At 46.3% G+C, this 16,551-nt stretch overlaps 1 protein-coding gene across 2 annotated transcripts in view; it reads right to left on the reverse strand.

Annotated features, from left to right (window-relative positions):
* Nucleotides 1–1,100: 1,100 nt before the first annotated feature.
* The window catches only part of mgat3b (beta-1,4-mannosyl-glycoprotein 4-beta-N-acetylglucosaminyltransferase b), a 31,856-nt gene continuing 16,405 nt past the window's right edge, over nt 1,101–16,551 (reverse strand). Inside the window, exons 1-3 of one of the 2 annotated variants that reach the window (XM_027014646.2) lie at nt 12,893–12,980; nt 7,867–8,233; nt 1,101–7,699 (exon numbers count right to left, since the gene is read on the reverse strand). In XM_027014646.2, coding sequence (XP_026870447.2) covers nt 6,248–7,699; nt 7,867–8,232 — 1,818 coding nt within the window. In that variant the 5' untranslated portion in view covers nt 8,233; nt 12,893–12,980 and the 3' untranslated portion in view covers nt 1,101–6,247. Of the gene's footprint in view, nt 7,700–7,866; nt 8,234–12,892; nt 12,981–16,551 lie in introns of those variants that run through there. The other variant, XM_027014635.2, reaches the window with a different exon arrangement.

Genomic DNA, 16,551 nt, shown 5'->3' on the forward strand with positions numbered 1-16,551 from the left:
CCTGTCAGACAGGAATTTCTCTCCTCCTCCAGTGGCTCTCTTTAGTTGTAATCGAAAAGATTGGCATCTCCACAATATCTAGTGTTTTACTGTAAAGTGCACAATATAACTTATACAACTAGAAATAATCAGTTAATACATATTTTCAAATGTCTATAATGTCTTTAAATGGAATTCTAGTATATGGCTCTTACTGAACTGTATGATATGATCATGATATATGATTTAATATAAATCCTTGAGATGATGGATGAGCATGAAATAACCTCCCGTAGCCCTTTTTTTTTTTTTTTTTTACAATGAACAGGTTATTATTATTAATTTGCTCTAAAAATTACAGATCATATGCAAAGTATCAAAGTACACATCATAGCTTTCACTAATGTACTAGTCCCTTCATGTTTCATTTTTACAATTACTTGTGCACATTTTTTTAAAGACTTGTATGAGGAAATATATGCAAATATGCAAAGTTTTAAGACATTTTTTGGCCACCAAAAATTGTTAAGACAATTCTCAATATTTCCTAGGTTTTTAGAGTTTGGCTAAATTCTATTGGCCATATATTGGTTTCAGGTGAAATACATAAGGAAGGTTGAAATATGTAGTACCATGAACATGAGCTCAGAAAGAGAGAAATCATCTCTTAAATGAAATCAATACGACCACGACTGCACGATGATCGCTGGTGGTTATACACTTCTATTTTTTAGCTATGTGATCTTTCCACTGCAAAACCAAGAACATCTCTACTGATTGAGTCCATCTAAACTTTGATGGAAATCTGTGTAAACTGGATTATTCCCCAAAACAAGTCCTTTAAAAACCAAAGTGAAAGGGCTGGCATAATTCTAACCACATAAAATTATTTAAAATGATAACATAGCACAGTCTTATCTGAACGTTCTTTAAATCTGCATTATTATCTCTGCATGATTGCATTTGTGAAAACCACAGTAATGTTGCATTCCCCATAAACTGTAGCCATTTTCTGAAATATTGTGAAATATTATCATTAAAAGGTCCCTGAAATAAGATTAGCTGTATTCTAAAATGGTCCTAAATGTTGGATAAAAAAAAAAAACTCCAAGGAAAAGTGATTATACAATTTTAAAATTAATTTATTATAGTTTCTTTGTCATAGAATTCATATTTTTTTTCTGTTTAGGTTAACATAGAGCCATTCATATACAGAACAAAAAAAAAGCTTAAAATGTACACCCTCATTACCAACAAAGGAGAAAAAAAATCCCTTTCTTCTGGAAAAGGTTCTGCCCGCTTTCTTGCAAATTCAACAGCTTCTGCCATTCCCTCCTGCAGCGGGGCACATTTTAGTGAAGTGGTCTGAACCCTCAATGAGATGCGCCAGAATGTGGGGATAAGAGGAGAAGATAGAACGTCAAGCAGGTGAAAACACGCGCGCACACACACACACACACACACACACACACACACACACACACACACACACACACAGACAGACGCACAATGATGCAGCTGGGTTGGTGAGTCCACTCTGCCATTTTCTCCCAAGGCGAAAAGGTGCCAAAGGCATGCCAGCATTGTTCAGGCATGGGTGACCAGAGCCACTTCTGTATGTCTGGAGCACCACAAAACCAGAAGGGACCTCAGTGCTGTCAGGTCGTAAGTGGCAACCCAGTGCTAAAAATCCTTAAGGAAAGTCTGGCAACCTAACTGTACAAAGTTTTAATAAGGTTTTTTAAAAAATTGTTTTCACGCGTTTATATACCCTAAAGGGTCTGTAGGATCTCTGGCCGCACCAGTTTACCAACAGTGCAGCAAGAAAGGCTCCTGCGGGCAGATGAGTGAAATCGCATTAACTGTGTCTCATGCCCTCTGGTGGCCACAGCCAGTCACAGCACAAAATTCAGAGTCATTTGCTCTGAAGACAGTCATGGTCTGGGACCAAGCTAATCAGTGCTACCTTCCTCAGTGGTAATGGCAAAACTGGCTTCAGGTCAGCTGGTGTGCCAGTCTGGTGAAAAATGTGGCAAATACCGGCAGTATTCTGAGATATGGATAAATGATGAATGTCAAAGACGACATTGGCGTAGCTCGATTTACAAAAAAAAAAAAAAATGACTGAGTTTTATTAAAAAAACACAAAAAGCAAAAAAACCAAAACCAAAACAAAACAATAGCTGCCAGAAGCGGACTTCACTGAAGAGATATTACACTTACATATAATGAATAAAAAAACCCCAACAACTTTGATATCAAATGTGGCTTTTAGCAAGAAAGTAAAACCCTTAAATGAGGGTGATTTAGCAGACAGGAAGCACAGTGCCCGATTAGGTCTGTTCCACTGCGCTACAGGAAGAAGCTGCGCCCCCTCTCAGCTCTACTGCAACACATCTCCTGGCCCTCAGCAGGTTGTCTGAGCCTTCACCCATGTCCTTGTTAACGCAAGGTTCAGCTGAGAGAACTCAAGAGAACGCAAGTGCCTGTGTGTGTGTGTGTGTGTGTGTGTGTGTGTGCGCGCGCGCGTGCGGAGATGTATTAGACATCATCTGACTGGCACATGCTTACTCGCAAACACACACTACACATGTGCAGTGCACATCCTGCGTCATGTAATGATCATGAATGAGAATGGATGTGGACATGAACTAAAGCCAGGTGCTACAGCATGCGTGCCTGCGTACGTGTGTGTGTGTGTGTGTGCGTACACCATCTGTTGTTCAGTACATAAGCATTATTGCTGCCTTTGATCTGCTCTGTCAGAGCATATGGATTTGTCGACACACACACACACACACACACACACACACACACACACACACACACACACACACACACCCCAAACACATCCTACCCACCCAAACACACTCAAGACACACCCCTCCCCACACATATATTCTTTCCATCCTTTCTTCATTTACCATTCAAATGTCCTCTCTAAGGTTTTAAATGCCTGATCTTTTCACATAGGTTTTGACTGCAAAATGCTTTCAGAAATGTAAAAAAGCTGCTTTTTAAAGTCTGGGTATTGACAGAAATCCCTGATAAACATTGGGACAAAAATAAATTCACAGGCAAACAAAAATATAAAATAAGTGCAAGTCCAGATATGTCTCAGTAATGTCATATCAACGTGTACAATTCCATTAAGGAGGAGTTGTAGTACAGGACAGTGCTTCAACATGACAAAACTAGAGCATCAGTCAGAGGAAACAAAAGACACAGAGGGAATAAAGACCGACACAGCCCCCGCCGCAACTAAAGCCTCGCTCGGTGTGCAGGTTTCCCTTTTTTATTCTGATAATAACTTAGATAATTCATGTAAACAGCAACAAGGACATTTACAACAGCAAAAAGTTCATTAATTATAAAAAACAAAACAAAACAAAACAAATAAAGCCCAAAAAGGGAGGATGTCCTGCAGAAAAGACAGGACCGAACAGGAGAGAGAGAGTGTGAGAGAGAGGGAGAGAGGGAGAGAGAGAGTGTGAGAGAGGGAGAGAGAGAGAGGCCGACCCCAGCGTGGCTTGCTTTTAAAAACTTTCTGGAATGGAGGATGTAACCAGCAGGAACCGTTGGTCTGGGCAACCTTGCATGAAATCAACCAACAGCAGTGATGCGGGGACCTGCTCTGGCCCTGACAAGCCGACGCTCGGGGCAACGGCACTTTAATGAGTGGGGAGTAATAACTGGCCTTGCCTTTTCAGTGCCTTAATTTCCAGTGACCATTTATTTTGCTTTTTTGTTGTTGTTGTTTTCTTTTCAGGGTGGGGGGGAAAGAAATCCAAGTAATTTGCTCTCATTCGCAACACTCTGTTTAAGACAATATCTGCTACCTGGATCATTTATAAGGCCTCTGTGATTCATTCCTGGCCTTTGTGAAGTGGGCCCTTTAATTAAAGAAGCATTCTTTAAATGCATCGGCCCTTCTCCTCTCTCCCTATCAGAATTCAGGGTGCTGCCAGTCATCTGATGATGACTCATGATTACCTCCCTGACCCCAGAGAGGAAAACAAACTCAGAAGTCTGGAGGAGGGCACATTTTGAGTCACTGCTACTGCTGAGGGGGCTTGCAGAGAGGAAGGTCACTCGGGCTGCTAACTGTGGGCTGGCACGGCCCTGTGGGGAGCCGGAGCCGGTGCCCGACTGAGTCACCCTCTGGCACGTGCGCGTGTCCGTGACGCGTGCCCACCGCCAGATCTAGGATCGTGGCTGTAAACACCACACGCTCAAGCACCGTGCCGAGCCCCACCCCCCGCAGATGTGCCTTAGAGGATGCCGCTTAAATGGTTCTCAATGATCTTCGGGCTGTGCCACTCATGCCGGTGGGGGAAGTTGGAAACCGCGCCGGCACAACAGAGAGACCAGAGACTGTAAGGGGTTTGTGGGTGCCAAGTCCAGAGCAGGTCTGAGACACGCCCCCTCCCCCACAATCTCTGCCACTCATTCTGAACAGGCGAGCTTGGCAGTGAGGAGAGGGCATTGCCATGGAAACAGCAGCCCAGGGCTCCCTGCGTAAGGTCGAGCGTGGTGCCAACCAGCCCCTGTAAAGCTCCAATGGTGGGGGAGGGGGGAAGGAGAGGTCTTTTGGGCACAGGTCGCTTGCCAACAGCTCCTTCTAACATGGAGGAGAGGTTATTTTTGGCCTGCTAGCCAGGGTCGCCCCAAGGAGCTGGCAAGGAATCCAGGAGTGAGTGAGTGCGTGTGTGTAGAGAGAACGTGCTGCACAAAAGGGAAGCGTTCGGAGTGGTGCAGGGAACATGGCCTTGCCCTTGGACTGCCCCTTGTGTGGTTTTGTTTTTAATAGAAAAGAAAACCCTCAACAATTTTGCTTTGCTCGCCTTCCCTGCACCTGGTGCTCATAAGCACTTTTTCTGGAGTATGGAGCCCAGCCTGCGTCTCTCACCCATTCTCACGCAAACCCACATACCCATACCCACACCCTTACACAAACAAACACAGGACGTGCACTTTCTAAACCCTTGTTGCAGAGGACGGTGACCTCACTGGAGTGTTTGCGTTCTGCTGTTCTCTCTCTCTTCCTGCCCCCCCACTGCTCAATGTCCACCCTCCCCTGATGCCATACTGCAGATGGCACATGAGACATCACCTTTTCCTCTGGGAGGAAGTTTGTGTCTGTGTGTGTGTCTGTGACAGAGAGAGAACTAGAGCCAGAGAGAGCGAGAAAGGGAGGAAAGTGTCTTAATCCTTCTCCTCCATGGTGATTTTTGAACTGAGATGTCTCGTGCTGTTGCGTGTCATCACCACCTGTGATGCAATCAAATCTGCTCTGAAGGGAAACACCCAACTTCCTTGCTGAGTGATCTCAGTTTTTTTTAAGTCTCTGTACACTTCCTGAGAGCTCGCAGATACAACACCTCACTGGCTTTACTGCACTCCGGAACACCAAACCCCCTGCTTCTCGGTATCAGTGTTCATAAACTGCCGTGAAACAGAAGAGCTGACCCAGGATCAGATGCCCCCCCCGCCGGCGCAGTTAAGGTCAAAATACACCCATCGCATGCCACGTCTGAAGTGACGTGTGCGCAAGCATGCTCAGTGCATCCCATGATCCCCAGTGCTGCAGTAACCCAAGACCTCACTGGGTCAACCCAATCAGACCCGAAATGGAACGAGGCCAGTCTCTCTCTCTCATACAGTAATCCCCTCATCTGTCCCCTCTACCCTACTCAGCCTCTTCAAAAGATTTCTCTCCAATGCACACGGATGTTTACTGAGTTTCTGCACGAACGATGAGTCATATATACGAATCACAGAAGCCGCATGTCAGTTTTTAGACTGAAGAAAACCTAAATCTTAATGATTAGTTTTAGTTGTATGTCACAAAAATTGATGTGCAAGCAAGAAAGTGTGCATTAAGGGCCATGATGCTCAGTCTGTCACACACACGTGCGCACGCACACACACACACGGGATCAGAGAGCAGTGAAACCAGCACAAACGGAACAGGCTCATACAGTCTCTCGAGCGATTCCGCATGTTTACTGGGCACACAAGAGAGGAAAAAGACCTGCACAGGACCCTGCGTGAGGTCTGATTTGTCCATACTCTTGAATGGTCTGATTGGATGGTGGTGGGTGACCTCTGGAGTCCAATGAAAGAGCAAGGGGAAAAAAATGAATGTAGGCAGAGGTCTATTCCCTCCCTCCCCCAAAAATCTTTCCTGGGACGCCCCCCCCCCCTTTTTTTTTGTTTTCCTCGTAATCCGAGCCGTCTTCCTTTAGAAGCTGGCACCACCACCAGCTTAGCCTCCACCCAGCGTCAACTGCTTGACGTAAGGGTTCTCCAACAGATAACGGTAGCGGTTGTAGTTGTCCAGCATGTGCCTGGGCGCATACATGTGCTCCTTTGGGTTCGACGGCGGGTACTCCTGCACGGTGCCATCGAACCAGCCGCCTGTGCGGATCAGCTCACGGATGTAGTTGAGGTCCCGCTTGTCCTCGTAGTCTCCCCAGCGCGGGAAGTCCCCGTTCTGGGCTGACACGAGCTTGAGGTGGATGCCCTCGGGTGTGAAGCACCAGGAGCAGTGCCAGCCAGCAAAGTGAATTGGGCTTCCCAGAGCCCACTGGACCAGGATGTGACCCGTGTCGTTCTCATACTTGCGGAAACCCGGCATGGTGTAGTACTCGCGGCGGCGCAGGCGGATGCCGTCGTTATCGTAGACGTTACGGAGCATGCCCAGGGTGCAGCCTGACACCACCTCCAGCGAGCCCAGCTGCTTCCAATAGAAGCCGTAGAGTGACTTGCGCATGTGGATGGCGAACGGCTCCGTCCAACCATCGAAGAGCTTGAGGAAGAGGATGCCTTCGCGTGCCGGGATCTCGTCGGCGTCGTTGATGAGGAAGACGTCGTCGGAGCGGGCGCCGCGCAGCCTCGTCATGCCGTTGCGAGTCAGGAATGTGCGCAGGTAGTCGTCCGCGATCCAACCGTCCTGCCGGCCGCCGTCGGGGAAGTGGTCGAGGAACACGTAGAGGATCTTGTGCCGCACATAGTTGTACGTGCCGTTGAGGAGCAGCCGCAGGAAGCCGAGTGACCGCCGCTCACCGTACGCCGTGAAGTTGGACTCGCACACCAAGAAGAGGTCCACGGCGTCGGCCAGCTCCCGGAAGCGCACGTGGAGCAGGTCGAACTCGTGGTTGACGTTGATGGCGTTGATAACACGGCGAGGGCGATCCCGTGGGGCCAGGCGCTCCCTGGTGGGCAGGTTGGAGTGTTGCACCAAGGTGGGCACGCCGCAGTACGGCCCGTGCCAGCCGGCGCGGCACACGCACTTCACCAGCCGTTTTCCCTTCCAGGGTTTGGACCGCATCGGGCTGGAGCCCTCCACCGGCCTCCCGCCGGTGCCTGGCTCCTCACCCGCCTGCAGTATCTTCCGCTGCAGCGATGCGGATGCAGTCGGTCGGCCTTTCCCTGCACCCCCGCCGTCATCCCGGGGGTGCGCTGCCTCCGTACCCTGCCGGAAGCACAGGGCTCCGGCTTTGGTCCGGACAAAGTAGGGGCCGTAGTCCTCTTTGAGGGTGAAGGTCCGCTTGTGTAAGTCGCCAAGGAATGTGATGGGGTCATGAGTGGACGCTGGTGGCTGAGGGCGGAACTCCTGTGATACCATACTGGGAGCGTTGGGCCTCAAGAGGTCAGGTCTCTGGTGGGGGGGGCTACTAGGGTTCCATACCATCATCTTCCCGTTGCCCTTCTTCTCCTACTCCACCAGAGTCGGTGGACAGAAAAGAACAGGGTTGGTTAAACTTTTCACAGGAGAAAATAAGACCAAAACTACTGAAGCAACAACTACTGTATGTACAGGGTATATATACGCCAAAATGCATCAGCTACAGAGTTCCAAGAGATCAACTACGTGAGTCTCACCAACTGGATGAGCTCCAGATCCTTGTGATGTGGCTCGTCTGGTCTTGCCCACGGCTGAGGCGCTCGCGGTTCCCCAGCCTTATCCAGCTCTGGGACTGCCCTGAACCCGTCGCCTGCCCGGGGCCTGACATAGGAGGGCCTCAGGGCTGGCGGCGGTGCCTCCTCCGGGGCGGCGCTGGTGAGCGGGGCAGCCCGCTCCCTCCAGAAGAAGCCCGTGACTATGATGAAGGACTTGATGTTGGGATAGGGCGCCGAGAGCTCCCGCAGCAATGAGACGTAGTGCAGGGCCTTGTAGTAGTGCAGGAAAGAGATGACGCACAAGCCCACAGTGCAGAGCAAGAACACCCTGTGACGTCGCATTTTCATCCTGAAAGGCGAGAGAGAGGGGGGGAGGGAGAGAAAGAGAGGAGGAGGGGATTATTGGATACTGCGTTGACATGCACGGATGAACTGAAGCCACCACAAATGTCTCACACTGGAAGCTCATCTTAGTTCTCACTCATCATTTAAGGTGGACTCTTTTGCTGACAACCACACATTCGTCTACATTGTCCACATTGACCGAAGTCCACCTTAAGCATAATAGCCAGACAGCAGCAGAGACACCCAATCTGGCTGAAATAGCATCTGATACACAGGCTGAATGTCAAGTCGCTCTGGCCTGGAGCCCATGGCACTTTATTCTGGAGCTAAAGTTGGCGGGGTCAAATTTTTCATAGGGAGGTCAACCTCAGCCTGAGAAGAAGGATGGAGAGAGGGATGGAGAGAGAGATGATAAAAGAAGGGAAGGGACAACTCAAAGGAGAAAATTCCACAAGGACCAATGCCGGGGGGGGGGGGGGGGGGGGGGGGCTTGAAAACAAGAAAAAAAGGAAGAGAAAAATGCACACAGGAATGTGTTCCTGTGTTTTCTCTCGAAAACTACGAGAGAAAAGAAAAAAGGAGGCAAATATGAAAGAGGGAGAAGAGAAAGGAGGAAGAGGAAGTTTTGCTCTGCACTGGGCCCTCTCGCAAGTGCCCATTTCCTGTTTCTCTCTATATTTTCCATTTTTTTCTCGTCTTTTGTGCACGCCCCATCCTTTGTTCTCCGTCCGTATAGACTCGCTTGCCTTCCACCTTCCTCACGTGTGCGGCAACGGCATTGTGGGTGTTTAAGCACTTAGAGGCGAGTGAGGGGAGAGACAGAGGAAGAGAAAGTCAAGTCTGAACAAGCGTGACAGCATGAGCAAAACAACAAAAAAAAAACAAAACAAAAGCCCTTCTCGCGGTCCGTCCTGCTTCGACACGTAATGGTGCCCGCGTGGTGCGAGGGGGGAGAAAAACGAACATCTGGACAAAAAACGAATAATAAGAGAGCTCAAATAATTACTCGGATAAGAGGGTTATTATAATAATCCCACCGAGTAGAATAATGGATACAACGATGTCTTAGATTGCTGAAGAGAACTGCTGTGATGAGATCTCCTTTGGAGGAACGTTAAGTGCAAGCATTAAGTGAAGTTCGGCTGGCTGCAGTTAACCTCTGCATTGCAAAGACCATTTTGCAAAGCCACACTCAGAGTGGATTAAACTTGGCATGAGGCTCCTTCTCTTTTTCTTATCAGATTCTGCACGTGTGTTTGCTTGTGAGGCATGTGGGCAGTGGAGGGTGTCTGCAGAACTTTCTGAAGTCAGGCTGAGCAGCTTGGCAAGCACTTGCCCTACAAACTCCCCCCCTCCCCCCACAGGGACCCCCACTACAGATTCCTCCTCCGTAGGCCCCTCCCCTACAGCCTACAGCCACACAGGCATCCTCCCTAAAGGCTCCTCCCCCAGACTTATCCTATAAGCTCCTCCTTCACAGGGACTTCCCCTGTGGTACCCACAGGCCACAAACCAAGCACGTATAAGTAAGCTCCAACCAGGATCTATTTTTTTCCTTTACTCCTGTGATTATGAACTTGTGCTATGGTAAATCAGAGGCAAGCTCTATCTTGTGTATGTAATCACACTCATACTGTAAAAATGTACTGCTAAGACCCAAATGTGAAGGGTTTGCATTTGTTTATGGTATTTTTTTTTTTGCATATGCTGACCTCAGGAGGACTGGTGTTAAGCCCCCAGGACTCTGAATACTGCCAAGCATCCTGGCTTCAGGATCAAGAGCAGAAAAGCCCAAAAACACAATACAAACCTGTGGCTTCCAAACTCCACAAGAACATCCGCTCGTGCCACTGAGGAAAACATCACGACCCACCCGCTGCACACATCAGACGAGCCTCCACGTCTCCCTCCGGCAGCTTATTTATTTTCTGGAGCCACTTGTACTAATATTAACCTACCAAAAAGCAAAACCTTGGAATTGGCAAGAAGACCGTGGATCCACCATACAGGGAGTCGGCCGAATTAACAAACCAAATATTTAGACTGTGCTTTTGGCAGATCCTCTGATGATAAACAACACTCTGGCTGCATCAACTTGTGCCTGCGATGACTGGCTGAGACGTGACTGGATGGTGGTCCTCTGGGGAGGGGAAAGTGAGGAACGCGAGTCAGTGATGCAGGGTGCCAGCGTGGGTCTGGGGACACTGCTCCTAACGAAGCTCTGCGTCACACAGTAATCAGCGCGGGGGAGGAAGAGGCAGAAATCAACAAGAACAGCATTGTGGGCAACCATGGGAGAATTGGGGGAGGGGTTCCAACCAGCAGCCAAAATGGGACTTATCACAATATACCTCTTCAACAAACACAAACAAAAGTACAAAACACACACACACAGACCCACATAGTTGCCCCACTGTGGGCCACACACAGAGTTTCTTAACACGACAGCCACCCATTCAAAGCAAAATTGCAGAGCTGACACTGTTGCAGGAAGCATTCAAAACAATAGCACAACTCTGCAGGGCAAGCTTATGAAATGTCAAATTAACAACCTAAAATAACTCATTTCAAACCCAAAACATTTAACGTGTTGTGCATTTACAATCCAAAAAATAAATAAATAAATATATAAATATATATTAAAAAAATTCACATACTCCAAGCAGAGCAAACCCATTCTACAAGCAAAGGCAGTTTTCGGTAGAAAACTAGGTCACAAACCCAGCCTTTAGACAATGGCCCCGGTGGGGGTGGAATCGTCCAGAAATAGTTGGACTTTATTTAGGCTCGCAAAGACGAACAATTCTCTCTGCAGATGTGTCCACATTGACCTCTCCAATAGCATCCCCCACTCAAAGATGGAAAGATCATATGGTGTTCCAGGGCTGAACCCAGTGTTGAACCTAGGCTTCTGTGCTTCAAACCAGCTCTGCAGATACAGGCATTGGGTTCTCCACCCACCATCTCATATTCACTCTGTCATTGCATCTGGCTGTCAGCGGCATAAAGAAACTCACAAGGTCAAGTGTGATGAGACAATGCTGGGTTAATCAGGACACCGGCAAACACATGAATGTGGCAATCATGAGCATCGATCATCTGAATAATCTGGTGATTGATTTTAGCGACAAGCTTCATTGAAACTCTCCCTTTTAAAGCCTACCTGATCAACTCGCAAGGTGTAATTAAAACACAAAGCCCCTGAAGACATTTAACAAGTGTTTTATGCGGGAAATTGATGGTGCTGGTTGAGAATACTCTCTTACTCCCCAGCTGGTCCATGGACTGACATCACATTCCAGAATGAATGCCTGATTACCAATCTCCCCACTCTCCAAAACAGCAGGTACAGACTTGGCAGGGGAGCTTGCTGTGTTAGGGATCAACTATGCCCTATGCTGGTTCCAGCTGGATGCGTCTTCACGTTCCAGGGTGGCAGGAGGGTGAGCGAATTATTGTACAGCACCCCCCACCCCCATTGGCTATTTTATTAGGTACAAATTGTTAGTACTGGGCTAGAACTCCCTTTGCCTTCAGAACTGTTAACGCTTTGTGGCAGATTTAACAAGGTGCTGCAAAAATGCCTCAGAGATTTTGGTCCATATAGACATGACAGATTTATCGGCTCCACCTCCATGATATGAATTTCCCGTTCTACCACATTCCAAAAAGTTCCATCAGATTGAGATCTGCTGACTGTAAAGGCCATCTGAGTACAGTGAACTCACTGTCATGTTCAAGAAACCACTCAGATGATTTGAGCTTCGTGACATGGCGTGTAATCCTGTTGGAAGTAGCCATGAGAAGATGGGTACACTGTGGTCATCAAGGGATGGACATGGTCAGAAACAATATTCAGGTAGGCTGTGGCATTTATACAATCAATTTATATGAGGGGGACCAATGTGTATCAAGAAAGTACCCCCACAACATTATACCACCACCACAATCCTGAACCGTTGATACAATGCAAGATGGAGCCGTGCTTTCATGTTGTTTAAACCAAATTCTAAACCTACTATCCGAAATCGAGAATCATCAGACCAAGCAATGTTTTTCCAATCTTCTATTGTCCAATTTTGTAGCTTCAGTTGTTTGTTCTTAACTGACCAGAGAGACGTCCGGTGTGGTCTTCTGCTGCTGTAGCCCAGCTGCTTCAAGGTTCTAAGTGTTGTGTGTTGAGAGACGCCCTTTTGCACACCTTGGCTGTAATGACTGGTTACTTGAGTTCCTGTTGCCTTTCTATCAGCTCAAGCCAGTCTGGCATCAATGATGTAATTTAGGGCCAGAGAACTGTCGCTCACTGGATAGTTTCTCTTTTTTGAACCCTTCTCTGTAAACCCTAGAGAGAGTTGTGTGTAAAGTAGATCCCAGTAGATCAGCAGTTTCTGTAAATACTCAGGCCAGCCTGTCCAGCACCAACAACCATGCCATACTCAGTCCCTTAAATCACCTTTCATCCCCATTCAACTTCAGCAGGTCATCATGTCAACATGCCAAAACAACAATCTAGACTAAAGCTTAAAGCATATTCCAACCGCCCTACCCCCCATGCATCTATGCTGATGTGCACAAACAACTAGAGAGTTAAAGAAAGCCCTAAAGAGTTAGGGTCAGCAAACCACTGACACTGAACTTCACACAGTGTGAAATGGCGGCTTACTTTCAGCAGGGTCATTTCTCAAGAACATGACTGTGGTTTTCTTATGAACTGGGGTCAAACTGGTGGGTACTCTGCTGGTGAGTTTCTGCCTCTTCCTCTCAGAACTACACACAAACGTGTACGTGCACACCCCGACACCCGCTGCAGAACAAAAAACAGATGAAAATTATCTCTCAATCACACACACACACGCCGATGCCCACACATGGACTCTAAGCCTAGCATGCTGTCTAGACTTCCAGTTATAGCTTGTCCACAGGTGTGTCATTACTCATCAGACTGCGCTGTGAGCAGTGTAACTAAAAACGGAGGCACACTTGAGCATAGTCCTGCGCAGACCTTATCCAGCCAGGTTTCTCCTGGAGGCCCTTCCCCCACTATTACTGAGCAGAAGAGTTACAGGAATCAAAATCTTCTCCTTCATCTACATACCTGCATCACTTCAGCTAACCCTAAAGTCACCACACGCACGCACACACACAGTTTGATTAAAGTTACTCGGTCTGTTTGTGCATGCCATAAATGAGGCAGCACAGATGTTATTTGCTAAACCCTTTTAACTACATGTTTGAGGTTTTTCTGGCTTCCTGAAAACTACCCTTATAACACTATATGAATAGCAGCCACTCCCTACACTACTGACACTGTTCTTCACTCCAGTGACCCACTACTGACACTGCTCTTCACTGCACTATTGATGCACTCCCCACACTATTGACACTGCTCGTCACTCCAGTGACCCACTACTGACACTGCTCTTCACTGCACTATTGATGCACTCCCCACACTACTGATACTGCTCTTCACTCGTGACCCACTACTGACACTGCTCTTCACTGCACTATTGATGCACTCCCCACACTACTGACACTGCTCTTCACTTCACCAACACTCTACCGAGCCAATACTGACACTGCTCTTCACTTCACTAGCACACTACTGAGCCAATACTGACACTGCTCTTCACTGCACTATTGATGCACTCCCCACACTACTGATACTGCTCTTCACTCGTGACCCACTACTGACACTGCTCTTCACTGCACTATTGATGCACTCCCCACACTACTGACACTGCTCTTCACTTCACCAACACTCTACCGAGCCAATACTGACACTGCTCTTCACTTCACTAGCACACTACTGAGCCAATACTGACACTGCTCTTCACTGCAAAACTGATGCACTCCCTACAACTACTGATACTGCTCTTCACTTCACTAGCACACTACTGAGCCAATACTGACACTGCTCTTCACTCCAGTGACCCACTACTGACACTGCTCTTCACTGCACTATTGATGCACTCCCCACACTACTGACACTGCTCTTCACTTCACTAGCACACTACTGAGCCAGCCCCCTCCTGGCTCCACAGAGTAGAAGATCAAGAATGACAGAAGACAACTGCAGATGTTGCTGATGACTGAATGCAGTCACTCTTCACTGGCAATGTGGGTGCCCAAGCAACACACGACTAAAAAAAGACAAATAAAATTCATGAAATATTGAGATTTGTTAAAGTATCACATATTACATTACACTTACTAATGTAGCTATAGTGACCTGAGCAAAAACATGGGACGAGAGAAAGCAACGAGGAAAACTAGTCATAAATACAAAACACACACCCTTTCCCATTAGTAATGTTTTGCACAGAGCTCTGCAAGATCACCATGAGTCACTGCAGATGTTCAGTAAAGCCCACAGTTATCACAGACAAATGTCATCACAGGCTAGTTATCACAGGCTAATATCACTACAAACTATAGTAATGAGGCAAATATTTGCACAAACTAGGGGTCAAATAATGCTTTTCAGGGCTGATACTGATCATTTGTCATCATGGACACAGATCACTGATATTTGGTGCTGATATTCATTTACCTTAAGGTTCATGTTGCATATAAAAACAATGACTCTTAATATGTTGATTACTAGAACATTCTAAAAATAAACTGTTTTGAGCCTTAGTATAAAGGTAATTGAAATAGTAATAAAAATTTTAAAGTAATCTTTAAATAGATTAAAAAATGAATAACAATTAGATAACAACTTAAATAACTTAAAATGACAAAAATAGCTTCCCAAATCACAACATATATTTGCATAAATGTATTTCTACAGTATTAATAATGAGAAAAAAATCCGTTACAGAATTTCGTCAGTCGTCGCTACTGCTGTAGAAAGCACCGCCTTTCAGCATGGGCTTTGCTCCATTTAAATCGCATGCTGTATGTTTTTAAATCCAATACAGTTTGATTTCATAAAATGTATACATTTTCCCGCATTAATTAATCTAGAACAATTCCTGTTCTGAGTCAGTTTTCCTTCCGAGAGATCAAATACTGATGAAGGTTTGTATTAATGCTTCTGAATAAAACCATAGCCTATGTTAGTTTGGCTAGAGTGAACATGTGAAACGAAACGAAAAGAGCACCAACGACAGTGATCACCTCAGGGTGTGTGTGAGAGCGAGTAAAACCGTGACCGACCCCGTGGTGAGTGTTTGCCACCTGCGCCCTCTCCCCCTGCTTGCCGTAGTGGCGAGCGCAGGCGCTGCTGCCTTAGTCTATTTGCATGTTTCCTAAATATATAGCCTAAATTTCCAATCCTACACATTTACATGTAACATTTATATCAAACATTTGCATTTAATGTTTATATTAAACATTTATATAAAACTGGTACATGTACACCTGTTCTAGATTGAAATTGCGCCAAATGTTAAGGAATTGGCAACTAAAAAAAGAGTAGCAAGTTTTTTTTTAAGGTATAATAAAAATCGTATGTTTTAATTCTGACCGTAAAGAAGCGAGGCTTTTAAGCACGGTGTTACTCGGGTAAAGGTGTGTGTTTATCCAAAAGTTGGTGTGGCCGTTCGCAAGCCAGGGAGATGACGTAGGACTGCTTGTATCCATAGAGGCGGGGCAAATGCAGGCCACGCCCACACACACTTTCCATTCATTTGCATCATGCACTGCTCTATATTGTTTTTAAACTAAAACTGCAAATATTAATTTTTAAAAAGCTGTTGCGTAGTGGGTTGGACAACAGCAGGATTTCAAACCCTGTTCCAAGAGTTTACATGATTCCAGGACACAAAACGGATTAAAAAAACACCATAGTTAGTTTAAAGCTGCTGTGCCAGGTAGGTCGAAAAATGTATGAATTCTCAATCTGAGAATTTGTTGTAAAATGGCATCTAATTCCCAGGATACATTAGTTTAGCTAGTTAAGATATCTAGATTCTAGCTAGCTACATTAGCTTGCTCTAGGTTAGTTAGCTAGCGGCCTACCAAAAATAGCTTCCCAAGTCACAACATATATTTGCATAAATTTATTTCTGCAGTATTAATAATGCGAAAAAAAAATCCGTTACGGAATTTCGTCAGTAGTCGCTACTGCTGTAGAAAGCACCGCCTTTCAGCATGGGCTTTGCTCCATTTAAATCGCATGCTGTATGTTTTTGAATCCAATACAGTTTGATTTTATAAAATGTATACGTTTCATAATGTTGCAGAGACTAAATGGCTTATTTAGTCTCTTTCGAAACATTAGTCACTTTTAATAAAGCCTTCTGGAAAGAGCTCGGTTTAACCTTAGCGTTTAGCTAGCAGCCACCGTGGCTAACACTGAGGGACAAGTTTATAAGTATT

This window comes from Electrophorus electricus, chromosome 1, assembly GCF_013358815.1.
Source record: "Electrophorus electricus isolate fEleEle1 chromosome 1, fEleEle1.pri, whole genome shotgun sequence".
NCBI lineage: Eukaryota > Metazoa > Chordata > Actinopteri > Gymnotiformes > Gymnotidae > Electrophorus > Electrophorus electricus.